The sequence below is a fragment of the Musca autumnalis genome, unplaced genomic scaffold (assembly GCF_047663935.1).
Source record: "Musca autumnalis isolate F117 unplaced genomic scaffold, ASM4766393v1 scaffold_4, whole genome shotgun sequence".
In the NCBI taxonomy this organism is placed as follows: Eukaryota; Metazoa; Arthropoda; class Insecta; order Diptera; family Muscidae; genus Musca; species Musca autumnalis.
Genome location: NW_027411977.1, coordinates 2,530,231 through 2,552,444, shown reverse-complemented (window position 1 = coordinate 2,552,444; position 22,214 = coordinate 2,530,231). Strand labels below are relative to the sequence as shown.

Here is a 22,214-nt window from a genome sequence, read left to right as displayed (position 1 = left end):
AAATGGTACACAATTCATAGCAACATGATTCATATTTTCATACTTTTTATTTACTGATTTTAAAGAAAGTTTCAGCCAAAAGAAGAGTAAAATTAATTGACATGAATTGAAGCAATATTTGTCCTTCTTTCAGATATCTATTTAATATTAAATTATATTATTTTCATTCATGTTTTATATTTTTTCTCATAATTTTGTTTTTTTCTATTTTTTAATTTTTCTATTTTCAAAATTAATATGCTGTTTATATTAGAGCTTTTTGCAGGGTTAACCTTCTTTATAAGGATTTATTTGAAATATAAGCAATGGAATTGACATTTAAAACCCAGTCGGTTTGTTAAATCCGGTTATATATAAACGGGGTATAACATGAGGGAGAGAGCTGCCAAAACATATTTTTTTTATACAGACTTTCGATTTTTGTTTCTAGATTTGTACGCGATTTTGAAACGATGGACAAGGAATGCAACTGCAATGAAAGAGAGAACAAAATTTGCTATGATTTGAGTGTATACTAGTCGTAAAACCGTCCACTTTTCATTCATCTTTTGCAGTTTTTAAAAAAATTTACTATGTATTTTAAAAAATATTTTATTCCCTTGCCCGAAATTAGCTCCTGTCCATAGAAGAAGTGCTGTTCGAAATAATCACAACCACAAAACGAAAGATCCACACGAAGAAGAAAATTGTGAAGTTGTTATTGTTTTAGACGATAGTTCAAATATGAGTACAACAGCAGGCAATGTTACCCCACAAGGAACTCCAAAAAACTAGCTCCTTTGTTTATGCGTTCTATACCAAAACCTAGCCCTGATCCTGAAATTCTGAAAGTGAGAAAAGCTTTTCTTCTCTCCGGTGTCCCCGAAAAGTTGCGCATTGAACAGGAAAAAACAAAAGCAGCAAGGACAATATTATGAAGAATCTATTGAAATATTTCCCCAAATATCACACATCAAGCAGTTAAGTGAAGATGAAATGAGTTTTGATAAACGACAATTCACACGCACATATACTCTGAATCAGGAAGAAACATATCTGCAGACACCTTCTCCGCCGCCAATACGGAGAGGAAAGGTTAAATCGGCCAAACGCCTTTCCCACATAGGAACACTTTCCGATTGTGCACCGTCTTAAATCCCCGGCGGAAGGAAATTTAAAGAAAATTTTGAAACTCGACTTGTTCCAAAAAAAAGTTGTACAACTGAATATTCTTGCAAGTAATGCTCTGTTCCTTTACGTGCCTGAGGTTACCATTTCTTACCATTTTTAACCTGTAAAGTGTTCCCTTACTTTTAATAGCATACAATTTATATGATAGCAGTTTGCCACTTTTACCATTTTCTGCCACTGTTACCATTTTTAAAAGTAAAGGAACAGACCATAAATGAACTGAACAGAAACATCTACTTGTTTTAATGGGCAATTTCATGTTGACATCGCTGCTCCACCGTGCTATTATTTTTCTGTGATTAGTAGTTACCCATGATATCTCGTTTTAGTGATTTTCCGATGTCTATATTGTTGAACTACATGTCCCTATTAGTTCGTCGTCAAACAAAACACGCGCGAAAAAGTATTCTGCTTTAATTAATTTTTTTCTTTGGTGATTGAACGTAAAGAAAAAACATCATATTTATCAAAAGTTGTGAGCTATGTTGGTAGGCACTCGCCGAAACATTTGCATTACGTTTTGAGTAAAAGCATGACTGAATTGAATACTTCTTATTCGATCCAAAACGAAACCAAGTCTACAGATGGAAATAACACTAGTAATGTCAGTTATCCACGCATAAACTCAAAGATCATTTTGCAAAACATGGAAGAAGTTCTCCAAACTGTAAAAAAGCAGCACAAAGAGAAGCACAGACGTAAAAAAGAACTCAAAAAACTAGCCATGATAGAAGCTGCGTCAGCTGGAACTTCTACAAAAAGGACTGATACCGAATTGGAGGGCGATGAACGATCTAACAAGAATGTTAATAATGTAGAAAAGAAAAATAAGAATCGAGATAAAGAAAAACGTCACTCCAAAAAGCGGCCATTACAAGAAAAAACAACAGTAGAAAATGGAAAGGTACTACAAGAGAGTCCCATCAAATCGGGCACCATCCTACAACATTTCCCACGTACACCAAAAAAAGATGTTGATGAAATTGTGACTGTTGAAAATGCAGATGTTTCTCAGGTCGCCGATAGCACTGACCACGAAAATGAAAGTAAAACGGCAAGTTCTCTAGATAAGCCAGCGAAAGTAACTAATGCTTTTGAAGTTATGATGAATGCACGTAACAAAACCATTGGGTCCAATACTCCTGGCAAGGAATCACCATCGCCAGTAACTGATAAAAACACAAACGAAGTGAATGTAAAAAGGAGACTAAAACTTCAAGAATGGGCTGAACAAAAAGGCGGAGCAAAGAGGAAATTAGAAGAAGAAGCTAGGGCAGCATATGTAGAGGAACAATTAGAACAAAGAGCTAAACGGCAAGTTAGATAAAGATTAATACAGATGTACGTTGCTTAACCAACTTTTTAATTGCAGGTTTAAAGAAATGTTAGTGAATGGCGGGAGTCCCACAACAAAGACCAAAGAAGAAACAGCGTCGAAAACGAAACAAAAGCCATCCGGGCGAAAGCACAAGGACAAAGAAGTGGAGAAAGTAGGGGAGACGAAAAAGCGTAAGCCTCGTACTCGACGTCTGAGTTCGGTGGATTCGGTGGATTCTGTTGAACAGTCTAAACCCACTGTTGACACTGAGACTGCAGAATTTTTAGCCAAATTAAATTCGCCAACAAAAAAACGAGATAGTCTTCTGGGATATTTTCATAAAAAAGAATCACCCAAAGAAACTGCTGAAAGACAAGCAAAGGAAACACCGAACGGCAAGAGCGAGCATATGAATAATTTAAATGTTTCGGGATCGGGCCCGATGCCGCAAGAAACTGGAACACCCAGTGGGAGGCCAAGACGGTCGTGTGCTGGGAAGGCCCGTTATGATTATGACTTAGAGGAGAGCCCATCTAAAAATGTCAAAAGTACGCCAGGGCGCAGAAGTGCTGTTCGAAATAATCACAACCACAAGACGAAAGATCCACACGAAGAAGAAAATTGTGAAGTTGTTATTGTTTTAGATGATAGTTCAAATATGAGTACAACAGCAGGAAATGTTACCCCACAGGGAACTCCAAAAAAACTAGCTCCTTTGTTTATGCGTTCTATACCAAAACCTAGCCCTGATCCTGAAATTCTGAAAGCGAGAAAAGCTTTTCTTCTCTCCGGTGTCCCCGAAAAGTTGCGCATTGAACAGGAAAAACAAAAGCAGCAAGGACAATATTATGAAGAATCTATTGAAATATTTCCCCAAATATCACACATCAAGCAGTTAAGTGAAGATGAAATGAGTGTGGATAAACGACAATTCACACGCACATATACTCTGAATCAGGAAGAAACATATCTGCAGACACCTTCTCCGCCGCCAATACGGAGAGGAAAGGGTAAATCGGCCAAACGCCTTTCCCACATAGGAACACTTTCCGATTGTGCACCGTCTGACTATCAAGTAAGTTGTATAAAAATATTTCTTTATATTGAATATACAGTTTGTCGAAGTAGTGTTTTCCAACAAAGAAAACACATTTTTTTGTGTTTATGAAAATTTACAAATAATTGACCACAATTCGTCACGTTATTCTGCAAAAAATACAGGGTCGACTTGAAGCAGAAAAGATGGGATATTAAATAAAATAATTCCAATTAGTCTAACAATAATAAAATACCAAGGTTCCACAATACTCAGTGTTTTCAGTACATTGAAAACATGAAAATTCTGATATTTTATGAATTTTATTGTTAATGGGAACTACCAACAACTATCAACAAGTCAAGGTGCAAAATTTTATTACTTAAATGAATAAACATAAATAAAAACTATCGGTAGTGGAATTCTGTAACTCATTTTTCTAGTTACCGACAAATATAGGTATAATTAAAATGCGTATAATTTTGGAAATTAACGAAATTTGTCACTAAGTTAACACACCAAAATAAAGCTGTCGCTAACTCATACCGATAGAAACAGTGTTGCCAACATTTATTGATACTTTTCATTCATAATTTTACCGATTTTTGTCGGCAACTCAAAAAATGAATTACAGAATTCCACTACTGATTTTTAAATGAGGAATTCTTAACGATGTCTTCTGCGGGCTGAGATACGGATGCCTAAATTATTACGAATACGAACGAACAAAAATTAGTTACAAAAACAGGGGGTAATTAATTTTTCAGAACAAAGCGTTAGCAAAGATGCCATTCGAGAATGTTAATGAATATGTCGTGCTTAAGGTCTGGACACGAAATGGGTCTTTTGAGGGTCACGGAATTATAAAAAGAATGGGTGAAGATGCTAAAGACACGTCTTTATGGCCTTGCTTATCGTTAATATGACTTGGTCTTTTTTTAGTTGTTCAACCCTCCTCAATGTCTTAGTATTTAGACATTTGAGACCAATATGATGTTGCTGACCTCTGATGTGGACTGACACGTCCACGTGGTAATACTCATGTTGGCAGTTGATTCCCATTAACAATAAAATTCAAAAAAATGTAATGATTTCATTTCAAATTTCTTGTCAATTTTTTATTATCTTTAATTATAAGTCTTGGTTGTTACTGTTCTATTTGGGTTAATATTATATTTATACTGGACTCTGATGGTTTGCAAGTATTTTGTAAACCATAGCATAAATAGTTGCTTTAAAAATCCAAAAAGCGCATTATATCGCTTACTAACTCAAAAAGTGGCATAACTCAAAAAAAAAAAATGGATTTTCTTATGGGCCGATTCCGTACAGCGAGGCGAGTCATGTCGCGTCGTCTATCGTCTCTGTGACAAAATTTAAAAAATGCACTACGTACAGCGATAGAAAATAATCGTCGATAACAAGTTATTTTTATTTTTTTTTTATTTTATTTTTATTAGTTAGTAAAAATGAACGGCGACAGCTAATTTGTTGTCGCCGGAAAATGAACATTACGGCGACAAAATTTGACGGCGTCAGGCGAATATTGCCGTACGGAATCTAAAAATTGCATTTGGCAACGCGACACGACTCGCCTCGCTGTACGGAATCGGCCCATTAATTAGCAATTTTATTTTTAAGTTAATATCTCTAAAACTCAACGACTTACAGCGTATTTTCTAGGAGTTTGTCATAAATGATCAAAAAAGTTTTTTGAATTTTTGAAGCTCTAAAACACTTCAAATCATTCTTGTTCGTGCACAGAAATCTAGCACTGATATCTGGCTAGCTCTTTACAAAAGATTGTCCATGTAGTTATTTTATTTTTTGTGTAATAATATTTTTAAGTTGGTAAGTCAAATTGTAATCGGCAACTTAAATCGCGTTTTTCTCGAAACTTGATTTTTTGAGATGTGTCACTCTTAGAGTAAATGAGCGATATGTAAAAATGTGCCTAGGTGAGAAGAATGTATGTCTCAAATAGTTCGCTTTTGAACTGTGTGAATTCATATACACTTGTGTGAAAGATAATAAGGACACTTCAATCCATAACCAAGATTACATTGAAAACTGACTAAAAAGTGAAAATGACTCTAGAAAATTTATTGATTTTATAAAATGTTAAGGCCACGTTTATATTATAGCCTTTTGCAGGGTTAACCTTCTTTTTGAGTATTTATCTGAAATATAAGCAATGGAATTGACATTTAAAACCCAGGGGGTTTGTTAAATCCGGTTATATGTAAACGTACTATAAGAAAAGGTTTATAAAAATATGTTTATTGTTTGTAAACATATTTTATTTATCTGTTATATTTCAAACGAATTGACGTAGTTTGGGGTGTGAAAAAAAAAATAAGGACACTTCATGACATCATTTAATAAGGACCACATTTGAATGAAATTAATGCAGGTTTTTACTAAATAATGGTAGATAAAGCGTTTCAGTTTCATTAGTACTTTGTAGACGATCCTTCTAAAACGGCAGCGCATCGTCTGGGCATTGAGTCAACCAACATGTTTTGGCACTCCTGTCTGGTATCGCGTCCCACGCAATCTGTATAAGTTGCCAAAGGTCGTCATAATTTGATGGATACTTTCGCCTGCTCGATCTATTAACTTCATTCCACAAATTTTCAATCGGGTTCAGATCAAGGGATTGTGCGGTCCATTCTAACAACTTAACTTAATTGTCCTGGAACCTCTTTATCCATGTTGCCGTATGCTTGGGGTCTTTATCCTGCTGGAAGACTCATTTGAGAGCCATATCCTCTTCAGGATATGGTAGTATTATCTTTTTTAAAATTTCAATGTAATCTAGTGATTTCATAATACTTTGAATACTGTATAGAGACCCCACAGCTTAGTAAGAAAATGAGCCCCACACCATGATGTTACCTCTGCTATATTCAATCGCCTTCAGAGTATATTTTGGATTATATTATTGATTTTTAGGTCTTTTGTTTTCGAACGTTCCCAACGCCACACTTACCCGTCCCCAAATCTTAGGGATCGCGTACACACCATAACCCGAATCATGGTGGGGCAATATGTGTAGGGAGAATACCAGCTACAGAAAGTTCTTCAGCCAGTTAGACAATATTATAGCTAATTACAATAAATAAAATCATTCATTTAAATAAGAAATTATATTCGACTTGAAGAATCTAGAAGGTCTAAATGGAACATTTATTTTAATTGATGCAACAAGGAAGTCTGATGGTACATCTCCATTTAATATTCTGATTGATTTTTAGGTCTTCTACCACGTCGAACTCCTCTATCGGAACAAAAAAGTAACTTTGGTTTCATCGGACCAACGAATGGTACGGAATTTTTTCTTAGGCCAAGCGATGTGATTTCTGGCAATCTGTATTATTTGTTGAATATTTTTGATTAAAAGTATACTTTTCTTTTTACCCATATTTACAAAAAAAAAATAATAATAATAAAAAAATAAAAAATATCGGTAGATTTAACATTTTTATGGCCTGTTTCACTAAGGCGATTCGAATACAAATTCGTTCGAACTACTACTAGACTTCGGTTTTTGAAAAATGTTTGATTCGTTTTTGTTTTTAATCAAACAAAAATTTTCCACAACAACCGGAGTTTTTTAGTAATTCGAACGAATTTGAATTCAAATCGTCTTAGAGAGAAAGGGCATTAAAGAATAGAAATTACTTACAGGAAGGAATCACAAAAAATAATATCATTATACCCTCAGCCTTTAGGCTATGGAGGGTATATACACTTTGATACGATGAAAATGTGCCTCATCGAAATAATGGTTTTAGACCCCAAGTATGTTTGGACGAAATGTGTTTCAGACAATTTGGAGTCGATCTAGCCATGTCCGTCCGTCTGTCTGTCCTGCTGGCTGGAGCGCACGATAACTCTCGAACGGATGAACTGATTCGGTTCAAATTTTGACTTTCGTAATATTTTGCCCAAACTTAGTTTAAGTTCGAAGATGGGCTATATCGGTCCACTCCTTCCGGTACCTCCCCCACAAAAGTTCGAAAATGTTCGGAAAGTTTGTGCGCACGATAACTCTTGAAGGGAGTGACCGATTTGGTCCATACTTTGTATAGCGTAAACTTTCTACAAGGGTAATATGAGGTTCCAATATGGTCTCAATAGGTCCACTCCTTCGGGTACCTCCCACACAAATTTTCGGAAAAGATCAGTTTAGGGCCATCTCTCGAATCGCTTTGATTTTTGTTTTAGAAACTTGTATTCACTGCCCTCCATACGACGGTACAAGTACCATCAGGGGAAAGTCCATACTTCCTGAGAAAATAGCATGAAAGTTGCAAAAAACCCCTATGACACCGTGTGAGGGGTTGGAGCTCAAGATAACTCTCGAACGAATCTGCCGATTCGGTCCAAAATATGGCCTTAGTAATATTTTGTCCAAACATAGTTTAAGTTTGAAGATAAGCCATATCGGTCCACTCCTTCAGGTACCTCCCCCACAAAAGTTCAAAAATGTTCGGAAAAATTGTTCGTACGGTAACTATTGAAGGGAGTGGCCGAATTGGTCTATACTTTACACATCCTAATATATCTACCAGATATGGATCAGGTTCAAATATGGACTATATTTGTCCACTCCACTTCATATCGAATCAATTTGATTTTTCTTGAAGCAACTTGCATTCGCTGCCTCAATTACGATGGTAAAAGGTTTTTTAGGGGCAAGTCCATACTTCTTGATCAAACAGCCCGAAGAGTGTAAAAACCCCCTATGGCACCATATGTTGTGGCTGCCATTCCTCGTGGTATCTCCTTCGCATAACTTTTGATCTTTAATCTTAATCAACATTTTTGTCGGTTCAAACGCCCAAAATTTTTAAACCCCCTAAATACACACATATTTTTGGGAAAAATTTGTTTCCATACCCACTAAACACGTGCAATGGTATAACTGTTTATATCAACAAAACAGATATATCATATACATAACAGATATAATATGATATGAATGTGGGAATGAGTGTAACAGTTATGATATTGTTTGGGTTGTGTATACTCACAATAACATAACTGTTAGAAACAGTTCTGTGTTGTATATGAACGAGTGAGAACTTTATTTGTTTTTTCGTTCTCAAGTATCTGTTGTACAACAGATATTTTTCAAATACTACAGATACCAACAGATACTATAGTTGTAACAGGCTTGTGTGAATAACTTCTAAGGAAAATTTCATATTAAATAACATTTTTGAACATTTTTATTATTTAAGGGATAAATAAATATTAAAGACATGAACTTTTATAACTGAACGCATCAATTCGAATGTTTTTCTGGGTTCAGTGAGTGGAATGTACGAGGGCTACTAGAAAAGTTTCCGACCAAATAATGAAAACGCGAATATTTATCAAAAATAGTTTTATTATATTCCAAATATTTATTGCAAATAGTTTTGTTATATTGAAGCGTTTTTGTGGTTATTTTAAAACTAGGTTTAAAATACCTTCAAACCAATTTATTTCCCGCAGGCAAGTTTTAGCTTGTTACATTTTTAAATTGGTGTGGTACTGATTAAAAAGAGAGGGAGATAGAGAGAGTAACATATTTGCTTTCCTATGGTTAGTTTAAACAAATACTTACATATTATATGTTCCTACAACATCCCGGAAGGGAGAAGGCATACTTCTTCCTTATCAATGAGTGCACAGCGATTCATATTGGCACAATGGGACCTACTTTTATCGTCGAGTCCGAACGGAGTATCTTACGACACAACTTGTAAATAAGTTTTCATGGCTGAAATACTCAGGCCACCACCGCCGAAAATGTTGTTGTTCTGGTCCTGGATTGACCTTAAGGTAGGGGTTGTTCCCAGCGGAATAGACCTACAATACATTAACCGAAGTATTATCCACCTACTTACTTCGGACATTAAAGTCATTTCCACAAAAGTACAGTCATGGGGCTATATCGGTGTAGAAGCGGGCTGATAAAGAACATATACACTTTATATGATCTTAAATAATTATTTCGAGGAGTTACAAACAAAATGACAAACATAATATACCCTCCATAACAAATTAAACGGTTTTGTTATTCCTAATGGTTTTCATAATGCAGAATTTGTTATTGGTCCATGGAATGATTCTGAAGAAATTCGAAATTCACATTTTTGATTTGGTTTGTAGTACTCGGTCCAGTAGCACCATGTCTAACCAGATTTTGTATCCTGACTTTCGGGTCAAATAAGTTATAGGTGCTTTATATGTGCACATCATTATTATGTGACTTTTAGGAACGCGATATCTTATAGAGAATTTTACGGTCGTTGTCTTTTGCTTTAGTCACTTTTTGGTAAGGCTTACAGTTTTTGAGATATATAAAAAATTCAAAAATATGACCTATGACCATGAATGGCATGGGATCAACAGAGATTTTTAGGACCTCATTTGTAATGACAAATCCTACATTTCCACCAAAATTCAGCTCTGTGGGAATTTTTCTATTTCAATTCCTATTTTGTTTGGGCTACATACAATAAATACTTATTGTATCACACCAATATCCATTTATATCAGTTTGTACAAACCAGATATAAACAAATATGTTCCTTTTTTTCTGTCTATACCAACTCATATCATACCTGTTTGAAAAAGTATCAGTATCAACTTGTAACTGAAACTACATTCTACATATCCATACTCACTCAATGTTGAAAAATGTCGGAACTGATATATTCAGTTGTATCCATGCAGGTGTTTAATACCCACAGGCTGAGGGTATATCTCTGTCGGCAAAGCCGACTGATACTTTTTTTACTTGTTTTATTTTCACTAAAACGAAAAACTGTCCTTGTTATTTTTCACAGCAGAAATCGCGCATTTTACGAAAAATATTTGTTTTGTATAAAACCGAAAAAAAAGAAACCAAAATCGTAAAGTGAGTTTTTATTGCAATACATGTACATTTTCAAAAACAAATTTCCATCGCCAATTCTTCTATTTTACACATTTTAGGAGTGACCAAAGGCAGTGAATGTCACTGTCCTTATTATTTTTCACATAACTGTATGTCTTGGTCAGTCTTATTATATCAAAACCGATTAGGCCAAATTCCATTTCAACAAAAAATAATATAAACACTAACAAAGATTTGCATTTTGGGATAATCTTGTATACTAGCCTAAATAGTGCGTATGATTCATATACCAAATATGTTATTGGTTTGAACAGTGATATTAACTAATATAAGTTCCTCTTAAATTCGTATAAGCCATTTAGTTCATAAACATACATACATACATACATACATATATGTATGTATAAATCATTAACATTTATATATACGTTATATTTTATATATTATTGCCGAATTTGGTAAAATGTTTATTAAAAACAATAATCTTTCAAAATGTCAATAGGTTGGCGGCGGACGCATTAAAAATTCATTTAAAATTGAACATATGATACTGCCCACTTTGGCCAACAAGAGAGCCATCATTAAGAATTGGAAAACAGAATTTGAACGTTTTCCTACATTTAAATGTTACAATCAGATGCGTGAAAAATATCGCTATTTTAGCGCCATAGATTCTGCGCAGGATACAGAACAGGTTTCCGATTCATTGGTTGTAACAAGACGTACACGGCGCTCTCTGGAGTTACAGCGTAAAACCGAACAAGAAAACCCGGATGAGGAATACAAGCCACCACCGACTGCTCCAAATGGAGAATTGCTGTTTAGTGAAAAGTACAAACCATTGTTATTCGAACAGGTTTTGGTCAATTTAAATCCAGTGACACAATTAAAAGAATTCCTGTCTAATTGGTCGAACGGCTCCAACTCAAATAGTGCAAAAAATTCTCAAAATTTGGACGATAGCATGGATTTTAATGACTCTTCATGTAGTAATCAGGGTGTCTCTTGTAACACAGTGGTACTTTTGGGACCAGTGTCGTCGGGTAAAACCAATGCAGTATTCGCCTTAGCTAATGATATGAATTTCAATGTTTTGGAAATAAATGCTGGAATGAAAAGAACTGGAAAAAAGTTGATTCAAGAATTACAGGAAGCAACTCAATCACATCAAATACGTAAAGATGCTGCTGGTTCAGGTTCTTCACAAAAGAAAAATCTATTAAAAAAATCTCTAAATGGTCTAAAGACGCATATGATGCGACAGAACTCGAATAATATTGATTCGACTGGTAGTGACTCTAGCAATAGTGAACTGTCACAAACCACACGAAAGTGCCTGATACTAATTGAAGATGCCGATATTGTATTTGATCAAACTGATGCTGGTTTTACCGATGCTATTTATACCTTGGCAGCAAGTTCTAAGAGGCCTGTCATTGTTGTGGCATCAAATCCAAATTGTGCGCATTTGCAACGTTTAATGGCCCAAAACACAATACATTTCTCTTCGCCCAACGTTTTAAATATCTCAAAGTTCTTGGCGGTTCTATCACTCATAGAAAATTGTCCTATTCTTTTGGATGACATCATATCTTTGTACCTCTATAATAATCGCGATTTAAGAAAAACTCTTTTGGAACTTCAATTTTTCATCCAAAGTGGGGGTGATAGACAAAGGCAATTGACTAAAGCAGTAGACCAATCAACAGCAGCGGACAGCAAAGAAACCGGTAACAGCTATTTTGCGTCTCCGCGTAAACGGCAGTTCTCAGTAGAGCAGGAACAACAAGATAGCCAAGAGAATGTCCCACAAATAGCTGCAAAGATGGCACCACTAGAAAAGTCAACGAATAAAGGAGTTTACATGCATCGTTCATTGTTCGAATTCTACACGGTGTGTCAAAATTCGAAATTCCGTGTTCCCTTTCCAGTAGACTTTCGAACATTTGGTATTAATTTAAACGATATTTTTGCAGTGTCTCCGAAATTATTACAATCCAGCAATCCAATTGCCCAAGCATCTTTGCCGAAAACCAACAATACTTTAAAACGCAGATCAAAATCTCCCAAAAAGCAGTGGATGATTAGAAACCACACAGCCACACCGCTGGAAAATTTGTGCTCTTTCTACGAAAATTTGTCGGTTGCTTCAATGTTAGACAATGAAACAGAACAACATTCAATGTGCTCTGTTATGGATCGTTTGAATCCAAATTTGTCGGAAAGTATATCGCACAGTTTACTTGAGAGCGCAATCGCCATCAATTTGGAAGCCGATCTATGTCCTTACAATCTCTTCGAGAGCCCAAAAGCTATGTAAGTTTTTTTCTTTGCTTGTATGTTGAATAATTAAATAATAAGTTCATTGACATTACAGAATATCTTTGTGCAACGAAATGGGAACAATGCAACTGCGATCCAAAAGAGTGCGCAATTTAGATTTGGAACCATCATTACGAAACATTTGTAGAAGTGAAAAAATACGCTCCACACAAGAGAGACGTTCAACGCGCTTTTATCATTATTTAAGGACATATGCGGTGAATGTGTGCAATTTCTCTACAACTAACTTTGATCAGGCGTGCGAAGTCTTCCAGGGCACATCCGAAGTGGAGGATGCACAACCGATCAGCACGACATAAAATATTCAACGTAGAAATAAAGGTAGATTACAGTTTAATTTTGATTCGCATTGTATATAAATGTATTAAAAAAAAGAAACATTTTCTGAAAAGTATAATTTGTTAGAGACCTTTGTTCAAGAAATTACATTCTAGGGTTCTAAGATAAAAATCTATTTACAGGCCTTTTACCACAGTTAAGGCATTATTTGCTTAAATTTATACTAATAATACTAAATTAATACTAAAATTAAATTCTATTCTTCTTGAAAAGAGAAAAAAATGTTCGTTTCTTTTCCCGTCGACAGCTTTCTTCCGTTTCTTTTTTTGTATCTGTTGGAGAAGTCACACATACCTGTTGACACTGTAATGATCAGAAATAGACAAAATACTATTTTAGTTCTTTCTTTGTTTTCTAATTAAAATAATCATATTTGTACTTTGTAATTTCTTAAAAGAAGCAATAAAATATAAATTTCATTATGGCACTACATACTATTAAATATGTGTAACCAAAAATATGTCTCTTCAACATTTCCTTTAATAGATAACACTGATTGGTTTTAAATTACTAAAATATCTCACACTTACATCGTTATCAACTACACCTATCTTGTACGATTTCATTTGTTGTATGGCATCAATAGAATGCCCCGCTTCATTGAATGCCTTTGTGGCATCTTTGCCAGCATATTCTAAAATTAAATCACCACCACCAGGATGCTAAAACGAGAAAATAGATGATTTTTATATTTGCTACTGTAATGTTCAAAGAAAATAATATATATCTAAACCTACTTCGTCTAAAAAATCAGTAACATCATAAACATCGCCTTTTACAATTATCCAAACTGGTTTGCCATCTTTGCCATTATTTACAGATATATCACATAAGGTATATTTTCCAATCATTTTGTAGTCTATAAAACAGCCGCTTGTTTTTACACTTTGACGATACAAACACAAATAACCAAGAGAAACTCGGAAATCGTCGTATTTTATATTTGCATTTTGTTAAAAACAAAAGATAAAGGTTTCTTTCGGTTCATGTTTTTGTTGTTTGTTCACATTTCCACACGTTTGTTATCAGTAAATTATGATTGTGTTCTGTTGACTTCGTTGGTGTCTATATGTTTTCTTTGAAATTAGGTTTTTGAGGCATGATTCAGAAGAGATGTGTATCGATCAATTAATTGTACGACCTGTGAGCAGAAGTACATCAAATTCTTAGCAAATGTAATTTAATTATGATCCAAAAATACACTATTTTTCTATTTATTACAAATATGTAACGATTATTATCAATTTTATTTCCGTATATTCTTGAAAACCTTCAAAATACCTTGTACCCGATTTCGATATAAATTATCTGTTCCGAACAACAGTGGTAACTTGATTGCTAGTCTCCGTTTAGTGATAAGAATTACGTGAGGCTCTGCATTGATTGCTAATTACTCATTATAATTTAAGGAATTTTTAAAATCCCATTATAGTATTGAAAAATAATGAATGGGCGTATAACTTCTGGTTTAAACACCTATTGAGCATTCTTCATGAGTCAACGGTTTTTTTTAAACATATTAAAGAGCTGCTGACAACAAAATCTGCCTTCATTAATTGACAAACATGTTGCTTTGCTTGCATGTTGTTATCTTTCTTTCGCATGTAAAACAATGTTTTGTTCAGATTTTCGCACATATTCAGATTTACAAATTTACTAAGTCTGAAAATAATTTTACTTTATAGCAGCAAATTCATTATTATGACTACTTTGAAGTCTGCTTAATACTGGTAATATCATATTTTTATGTTAAATTCAGTTCGAAGCTTTGACCTGAAATGGTCCTCGCTAAAAAAGAATGCAGAATTTACCGAAAATATTCGTTGAGTACCGAAATTAAAATCAAACAAAACAAAGTATAGGCGACGGAATGCTCTCACCGAGTATGTTCGAATTGAGTGTGGCGAGACCAAGAAACTTAATATAAAATGGCAAAAACACAAGTTAATATTTTGTTCTGGCAAAAGACTACATGGGGTTAGTTTCTGATGGAAACTATATTCTCAAATAAAAATATCCAAGAAAATATTGTAATTTTGCAAAAATCGTCTTCAAACTTTTTTGAGTTTTCGGGTTTGAGGGGCTTGACCGCGGAAAAATTGAGTAATGAAGATATAGACGAATGATTACTCAATTTTTCCGCGGTGAAGTCACTCAAACCCGAAAACTCCAAAAAGTTCGAAGACGATTTTTGGTGAAAATTGCTTTCATTTTTCACTTGCTAAAATAAACGGTCATTAAGCTCGATTCCAACGATTAAATAAAATTAATATTAAAAATGATCTTCGCCCTAATAGGCAAAATTTTTAAAGAAAATTACAATATTTTCTTGGATATTTTTATCTGAGATTATAGTTCCCATCAATATAATACTTCGTCTATACCTTCATTAGTCTATGGTTTGAGTGACTTGACCGCGGAAAAATTGAGTAGTCCTTCGTCTATACCTTCATTAGTGTATGCACTCATAACAAAAAATGATTCAAGTCAAACGATCTCATGTAAATTGTTTATTCGAGTCGCTCACACAAACAATAAAATGTTGTGATCTAACTTGAATTGATTGAAGTTGGATGTTCATGTTCGTGTGGCTCGCTTGCTTTCTTTACCAACTTCTGTTTGATTGCTACAATCAGGTGCCACCGTGGTGCAATGGTATGCACGCCCGCTTTGCACGCAGACGGTCGGTGGTTCGATTCCCCGGCCAGGCAACAAACATTTTTCAACGGTAGCAAAATACCCCTCAGTAATGTTGGCGACATTTCCTGAGTATTTCAGCCTTGTAAAACTTCTCTACAAGTGGTGTCTTTAGACACGCCGTTCGGACTCGGCGATAAATAGTAGGTCCCATATCATTGAGCTAATATGAATCGGTGTGCATTCATTGATATGAGAGAAGTCTCCCTTGTCCCGTAAGGGATGTTGTGGAACAATGATTGTTTTTATATATGCAAAATTCGTGGTCACAAGCATTATTATGAACAAATAAAACTAGCGCGATACTCGTTAAAACTTTAACTTGAATTATCCCGATTTGGCAACAAGATTAAAAAGTTTCTATATTTTTATACACAAAAGCTTTTTTCCCCCAATAATTAAAAAAATGCATACATCAGTTCGCTTATTATGAAGATAGTGTGCTTGTTAGAATACGATAACGTTTGACGTTTACTTCATTCAGCACAGTTTTTGAATTATATAATTGCGTGTGTACAATTAACCTAATTCATGCATGTATGCAATAATAATTTGGTGTAACTAATTTTGAAATTCTTTGTCCTACTTTTTGCTTCTTGAGAATAGGGATAACGTGGGAATGTGAAAGTTTCATTCCATGGGAATATTAAGAATAGGACACTTTTCCAAAAAGTGGTGTATGATTTCCTTTACCTTTTGCTGTGATGATGCTGCTCATAAGCAAAACATTTCAGTACACCTTCAGATTTTTTTGACTAACGGTTTTAGAGATATCGCGCTTTGAAAAATTCGAATTCTGTAAAAACTATAGGCAAAGAAATACACATAACTTCTATCAAATAAAAATAAAAACTTTGCACAGTGGGCTTTGGTGAAATTTTTGCGATTTAATATTAAAAATCAATTTTTATCAATGATTCGATTGTCTTATAATTTTTCTATATTAAACTACGATTAATCAATTAAATTTTTATTTTTTCTATTATTTATTTATTACATAGCTGATAAAAATACAAACAAATTTACTCTATTTGGACCAATATTAAAGAAGTTATGAGTATTTCTTTTCTTATAGTTTTTACAGAATTCTTATACACTCAGAACCATAAATCCTAATATGCAGAAAAATATGTTAAAAATGTGATAAAACATTAAAAATACATAAAATCGGGAGATACCCTTATATTGGAACTTTACAATTTCTGGCAATATTATAGTTTAACCAATAATTGAAAATACTAGAATTAGGTTAATCAAATTAGAAATGTTGATAAAATCGTAAAAATACTTTATATACTTTGTTGTACCTAATTATAAGGACTTGGAAAAATCATCTCCTATTCCTTAATATGCACCAAAACCGTATTCCGTTATATTGATTGAACACTTTTAACATTATATCACCCAAATGCTTCCCTGAATTAATCTGCCTCTTTGGAAATCTCATCCCACTGTGCGTTATTCAGAAAAAAATCTGGGGGTCGATTATGGATAGCAACCCAACTCCAGTTGCGTTGCCCACAGAAAATTTAGTAATAGAATTTTCTATTTCCGCATTAAAATTTTTACTTCTTTACAATTAAATTAATAGCTGAAGGTTCAAAACACTGATATTGAATGAATTTGACAAAAATTTTCGTCTTTTTGCTAATTTTAATTGCATGATTTTCTCTTCTGGCAACGGGACTGCAGTTGAGTTGCTATCCATAATCGACCCAAATTTAACCCAGGTCCACGATTTTAATTTTTTTTTTCAAACTCCCACACTGTTTGCTGGGGAGATTTTCCCCACAAAATTCTCCCACAATTCAAGATAGAGAATGTATACTTTTTTCCCATGGGAACAAATTCCCAATTCGACTTCATTCAGAATGAGGGGAGATGGGAAATGGGAAAAAACTCCCACAAAAATTTTATTCAGAATACGAAAATGTGGGAATGGGAAAAAAATTCCCAACTCCCATGCGTTCATGGTCCAATCGAAATATATCACATATGCAAAAATATGCGAAATGTATAAATTATGCATATGAAAATATTATTTTTGCATATGGAAAATTTCTGTATTTCACATATTTTCGTATGCAACATATATTTCAATAATATCTTCTAAAATGTTTATGTGTACATTTTTATACCCTCAGCCTTTAGGCTAAAGAGGGTGTTTACACTTTGATACGGCCAAAAATGTGCCTCATAGAAATAATGGTTTTAGACCCCAAGTATGTGTGTACGATATCCGTTTCAGACAATTTTGAGTCGATCTAGCAATGTCCGTCCGTATGTCTGTCCGTCTGTCTGGCTGGTGCGCACGATAACTCTCGAACGGATTAATCGATTCGGTTCAAATTTTGGGTATCGAAATATTTTGTCCAGATTTGATTTAACACGTTCGCGGACGCAAGCAAATTCAGAGAGGTGAAAAAAATGACACCCAATTATTTTCGAAATTAGTTTTTTTTGTTTTTATTTAATAATTATTGATTATTATTATTATTTTTTATTTATTACAGAGTGTACCTTGTTGAAATAAATCGTATTATGTATATTAATCACCAAAACTTAAGATTGTATACAAGTAAATGGACAAAAATTGGCTGACAATGTGAATGCTATAGCATTCACGTCATTTTGCATCGGAATGCTATAGCATTCACGTCCGCGAACGTGTTAAGTTCGAAGATGGGCCATATCGGTCCACTCCTTCAGGTACCTCCCCCACAAAAGTTCAAAAATGTTCGGAAAAATTGTCCGCACGATAACTTTTGAAGGGAGTAACCGAATTAGTCCATACTTTGCACATCGTGACATTTCTACCAGACATAGATGAGGTTCCAATATGGACCCTATTGGTTCACTCTTTCGGGTACCTCCCACACAAAATTTTGCTTAAGTGCAGTTTAAGGCCTGCTCTCGAATCGCTTTGATTTTTGTTGCAGCCACTTGTATTCACTACCCCCATTACGACCATATAATTTTTTTCAGGAGCAAGTCCATATATCCTCAGAAATCAGCACGAAAACTGCAAACAACCCATATAATACCATGTGTCGTAGTTGGAGTGCACGATAACTCTCGAACGGATCAACATATTTGGTTAAAATTTTGGGTCTTTCAATATTTTGTACAAACTTAGTTTAAATTCGAAAATAGACCATATCGGTCCACTCCTTCCGGTACCTCCCCACAAAGGTTCAAAATTTTTCGCCAAGATTGTGGGCATGATAACTCTAGGAGGGAATAACCGAATTGAGCCAAACTTTGCTATTGGTAATATTACTTTCAGGCATAGATCGAGTTGTAATATGGACTATATCATTTGAGTACCTCCCACACAAAATTTGGAAAAAGTATAGTTTAACAACTCCTCTCTGATCTTATTAATTTGTGACGAAGCAGGTTGCACTTGCGGCCCCTGTTACGACGTTGTAATTTTTTTTTTTCGTGGAAAAGTCCATACTTCCTGAGATAATGACCCAAAAAGGTCCAGAAAATCTTACCGGCTAATGTGTAAAATAACCCTTTAAGAGAGAAATCGATTTAGCTCAAACTTTGTAAATTGAAAAGTAAAATTGTAATATATTTAAATTCAGAAAATTAAGTACAACATATTTAATTATATAGTCTGTAAGGAAAATATCCATAGACTAATAAAGAAAAAAAATATTTCCTACAGATTTGTATTAGGTCCGAATATGTACTACATCGGATCACTCCTACTCCCTACCCAAAGTTTGGAAAAAATGCACTCGTCTTGTATCATTCTGAATTTTGTTGCAACATGTAGTTTTTTGGGCCCTTTCCATCCTGGAAAATTTTCGCAACAGCTAAGAAACCTACAGAAGTATTGTGTTAACTTTTTTTCTTCGGGTACGTGGCTGAGGGTATATCTCTGTCGGCTCAGCTGACTGATACTTTTTTACTTGTTCTGATTGAAATTCACTTCAGACAAGTCAATAAAATAGAGAAATCTGTAACCAGAGCCACAATTTTCAAAATGTAGAAAATGGGGAGCCTTCGTTGTATGGGAGCTATATGAACGCCTAGACCTATACCGACAAATTTCAGATGAAAAGTTTAATACCCCCAATGAAGACTTAATACCAAATTTTAGCCAATTCGGAGGGATATTGAGACCATAACCTTCAAAGTACAGAAAGTTGTTGTTGTAGCAGCATAAAAACCTACGTATATGCATAGGTTTGATGCTGGGTTGGCAGCCGCTGGCCGAAACACTATGGTTTCGGGTCAATCCGGTACGAAAGAACCCGCTGCCGTGGGATTGAGTACAGAAAGTCGGTAGGTTTTGGTCGGTAGGTTTTGGTTATGGGAGCTATATGAAGACGTGGACATATAACGACAAATTTCAGGTGGAAAGTTTTTTTACCTGCAACGAAGACTGAATACAAAATGTCAGCCATTTCAGTTTGATATTGAGGCCACAACCTTCAAAATACCGGATATCGGGAGGTACGGTTCTATGGGAGCTATATGAAGACCTGGACCTATACCGATAAATTTCAGGTCGAAAATTGTGATGAACGAATACTTAATACAAACTTTCAGCCAATTCGATGGGATATTTAGGACACAAAGTCTTACATATGGTTAAGCAAATATGTCAAAATATGCAAAAAATTACGTCCAGACTAAATGTCCGTTCTAAAATTACTTATTGGTGCCACCATGGTACAATTGTTTGCACACCCACCTTGCACGCTGAAGATCGGGCGTTCTATTCCCGGCCAGCAAACATCAAATTTCCAACGATGGCAAAATACCCCTCAGTAAACTTGGCGACATTTTCTGAGTATTTCAACCATGTACAACTTCTCTACAGGTGGTGTTTTAAGACATGACTTTCGGATTCGGCGATAAACAGTAGGCCCCATACTATTGCTGTAATATAAATCGTGGTGCACGCCCTGTCCCTTCTGTGATGTTTGTGGAACAATTATTCGGGCATGTTCTGGAATTCACCGTGTATCCATTTCACATCACACATGCACTTCACCTGTGAAAGCAATTGATGTTCTGTGTTTCACGTGAAAAGAGCTTTCATATTTCACGAAAGAACTTTGGAAAGCTTTATTACAGCTTTCAAACTTTATCATTAACAATGAAAAAATATTAGTCTGCGTTGGCGCATCAACGAATACACATGCGTGTGTGGGTATGTACGCTTTGTTCTTTTGATTGTTTACGAAACAGACGTAAACAAAGAAGCTAACTTCTACAAGAGCGCGTACATGTTGAATTTGGTACTTTAGGAAAAAAAATACATTTTTAAATCATATTTTGTTAAGAAAATTAAATATTTTTTTAAATGTTAATAGAAAACACATTAGATTTTAGTCCTATGCAGTTTTTTGTAGAAAATTTAAATTAGTTTCTTTAAAAAATAAGGATTCACTCAGCTCTCGCCATCAAAATTACAGTGTGAGGAATACCCCCCAACTAGGTGTAAAGTGTGTTGCAGAACAACTTTAGGTGTGTTCTATACACGTGAGGTGCAGTGGTGAATGCCAGAACATGCCTGATTATATTGTTATTTAAATTTAGTGTGATAAGGTTGCAGACCCCAAAAATTTATTTCTTACAATGAGCTTATTTATTTATTTATTTATTTATTTATTTGCTTTGCAATTGAAGCCAATTTTGAGGCCAATTTATATAATTACAAAGAATCCACCTAGATATCATAGCTACTCTAAAAACAATTTCATATATATAATTCATCTTAAACCTAGAAATTGGAGATCTAATTATTTTGGTTACAATTATATTCTTTAATTTTTTTTTTAAATTCTTCATTACGTCATAGCTACTCCAATTTTAAAGCAACAGATTGATAATAAGTATATCGTATAAGTTATTAGTTAAATTATGAAATGATCATTAAGAGATGTATGATGTGGTATGCAAATGATAATAAGTTTTCGCGCAGTGATAAAAACTGGTTAAAGCTAGAAAAAATTCTTCATTACATCATAGCAACTCCAATGTTAAAGCAACTTGTAAATTGAATACAAATTAATAATACAATATAAAAAATTTAATGTTTATAATAATCAACAGATATATGATGTGGTATGTATGTAAATGACAATCAATTTTCGTGCAGGGAAAAAAGTTGTTAAAGCTAGAAATTGGAGATCTAATTACTTTAATTACGGTTTGCTCTTCCGTTTTTTTTTTTTTTTTTTTTTTAGAAAGTTCTTCATTACATCGTAGCTACTCCAATTATTTCATAGCTACTCGGTTTATTGCCTACTCATAGTGGAAAATATTTATAACAATTTTCGCAAAAAAGAAGCACATAATATACAGATAATCAGTTTAGTCGACGTGACGAGTGGAAAATAAGCTAAAAATGAAACATCAATTATTCATTTCAATTTCAGCAAAATGTTGAA

The 22,214-nt window shown here is 34.4% G+C and overlaps 2 protein-coding genes across 2 annotated transcripts in view; one reads left to right on the top strand and one right to left on the bottom strand.

Moving 5' to 3' along the window:
• The first annotated feature begins 1,497 nt into the window (after positions 1-1,497).
• elg1 (enhanced level of genomic instability 1) overlaps positions 1,498-22,214 on the top strand; it is a 35,715-nt gene continuing 14,998 nt past the window's right edge. Inside the window, exons 1-4 of the mRNA XM_073987336.1 lie at positions 1,498-2,484; positions 2,543-3,563; positions 10,922-12,735; positions 12,797-13,083. Coding sequence (XP_073843437.1) covers positions 1,703-2,484; positions 2,543-3,563; positions 10,922-12,735; positions 12,797-13,061 — 3,882 coding nt within the window. The 5' untranslated portion in view covers positions 1,498-1,702 and the 3' untranslated portion in view covers positions 13,062-13,083. The remainder of the gene's footprint in view (positions 2,485-2,542; positions 3,564-10,921; positions 12,736-12,796; positions 13,084-22,214) is intronic.
• Positions 10,434-15,746, bottom strand: LOC141404082 (cytochrome b5). Its single transcript, XM_073987363.1, has 4 exons — positions 15,486-15,746; positions 13,839-14,242; positions 13,632-13,763; positions 10,434-13,404 (listed from the first exon to the last, which is right to left on the bottom strand). The coding sequence occupies exons 2-4, from the start codon at positions 13,950-13,952 to the stop codon at positions 13,291-13,293; spliced, it is 360 nt and encodes a 119-aa protein (XP_073843464.1). The 5' UTR covers positions 13,953-14,242; positions 15,486-15,746; the 3' UTR covers positions 10,434-13,290.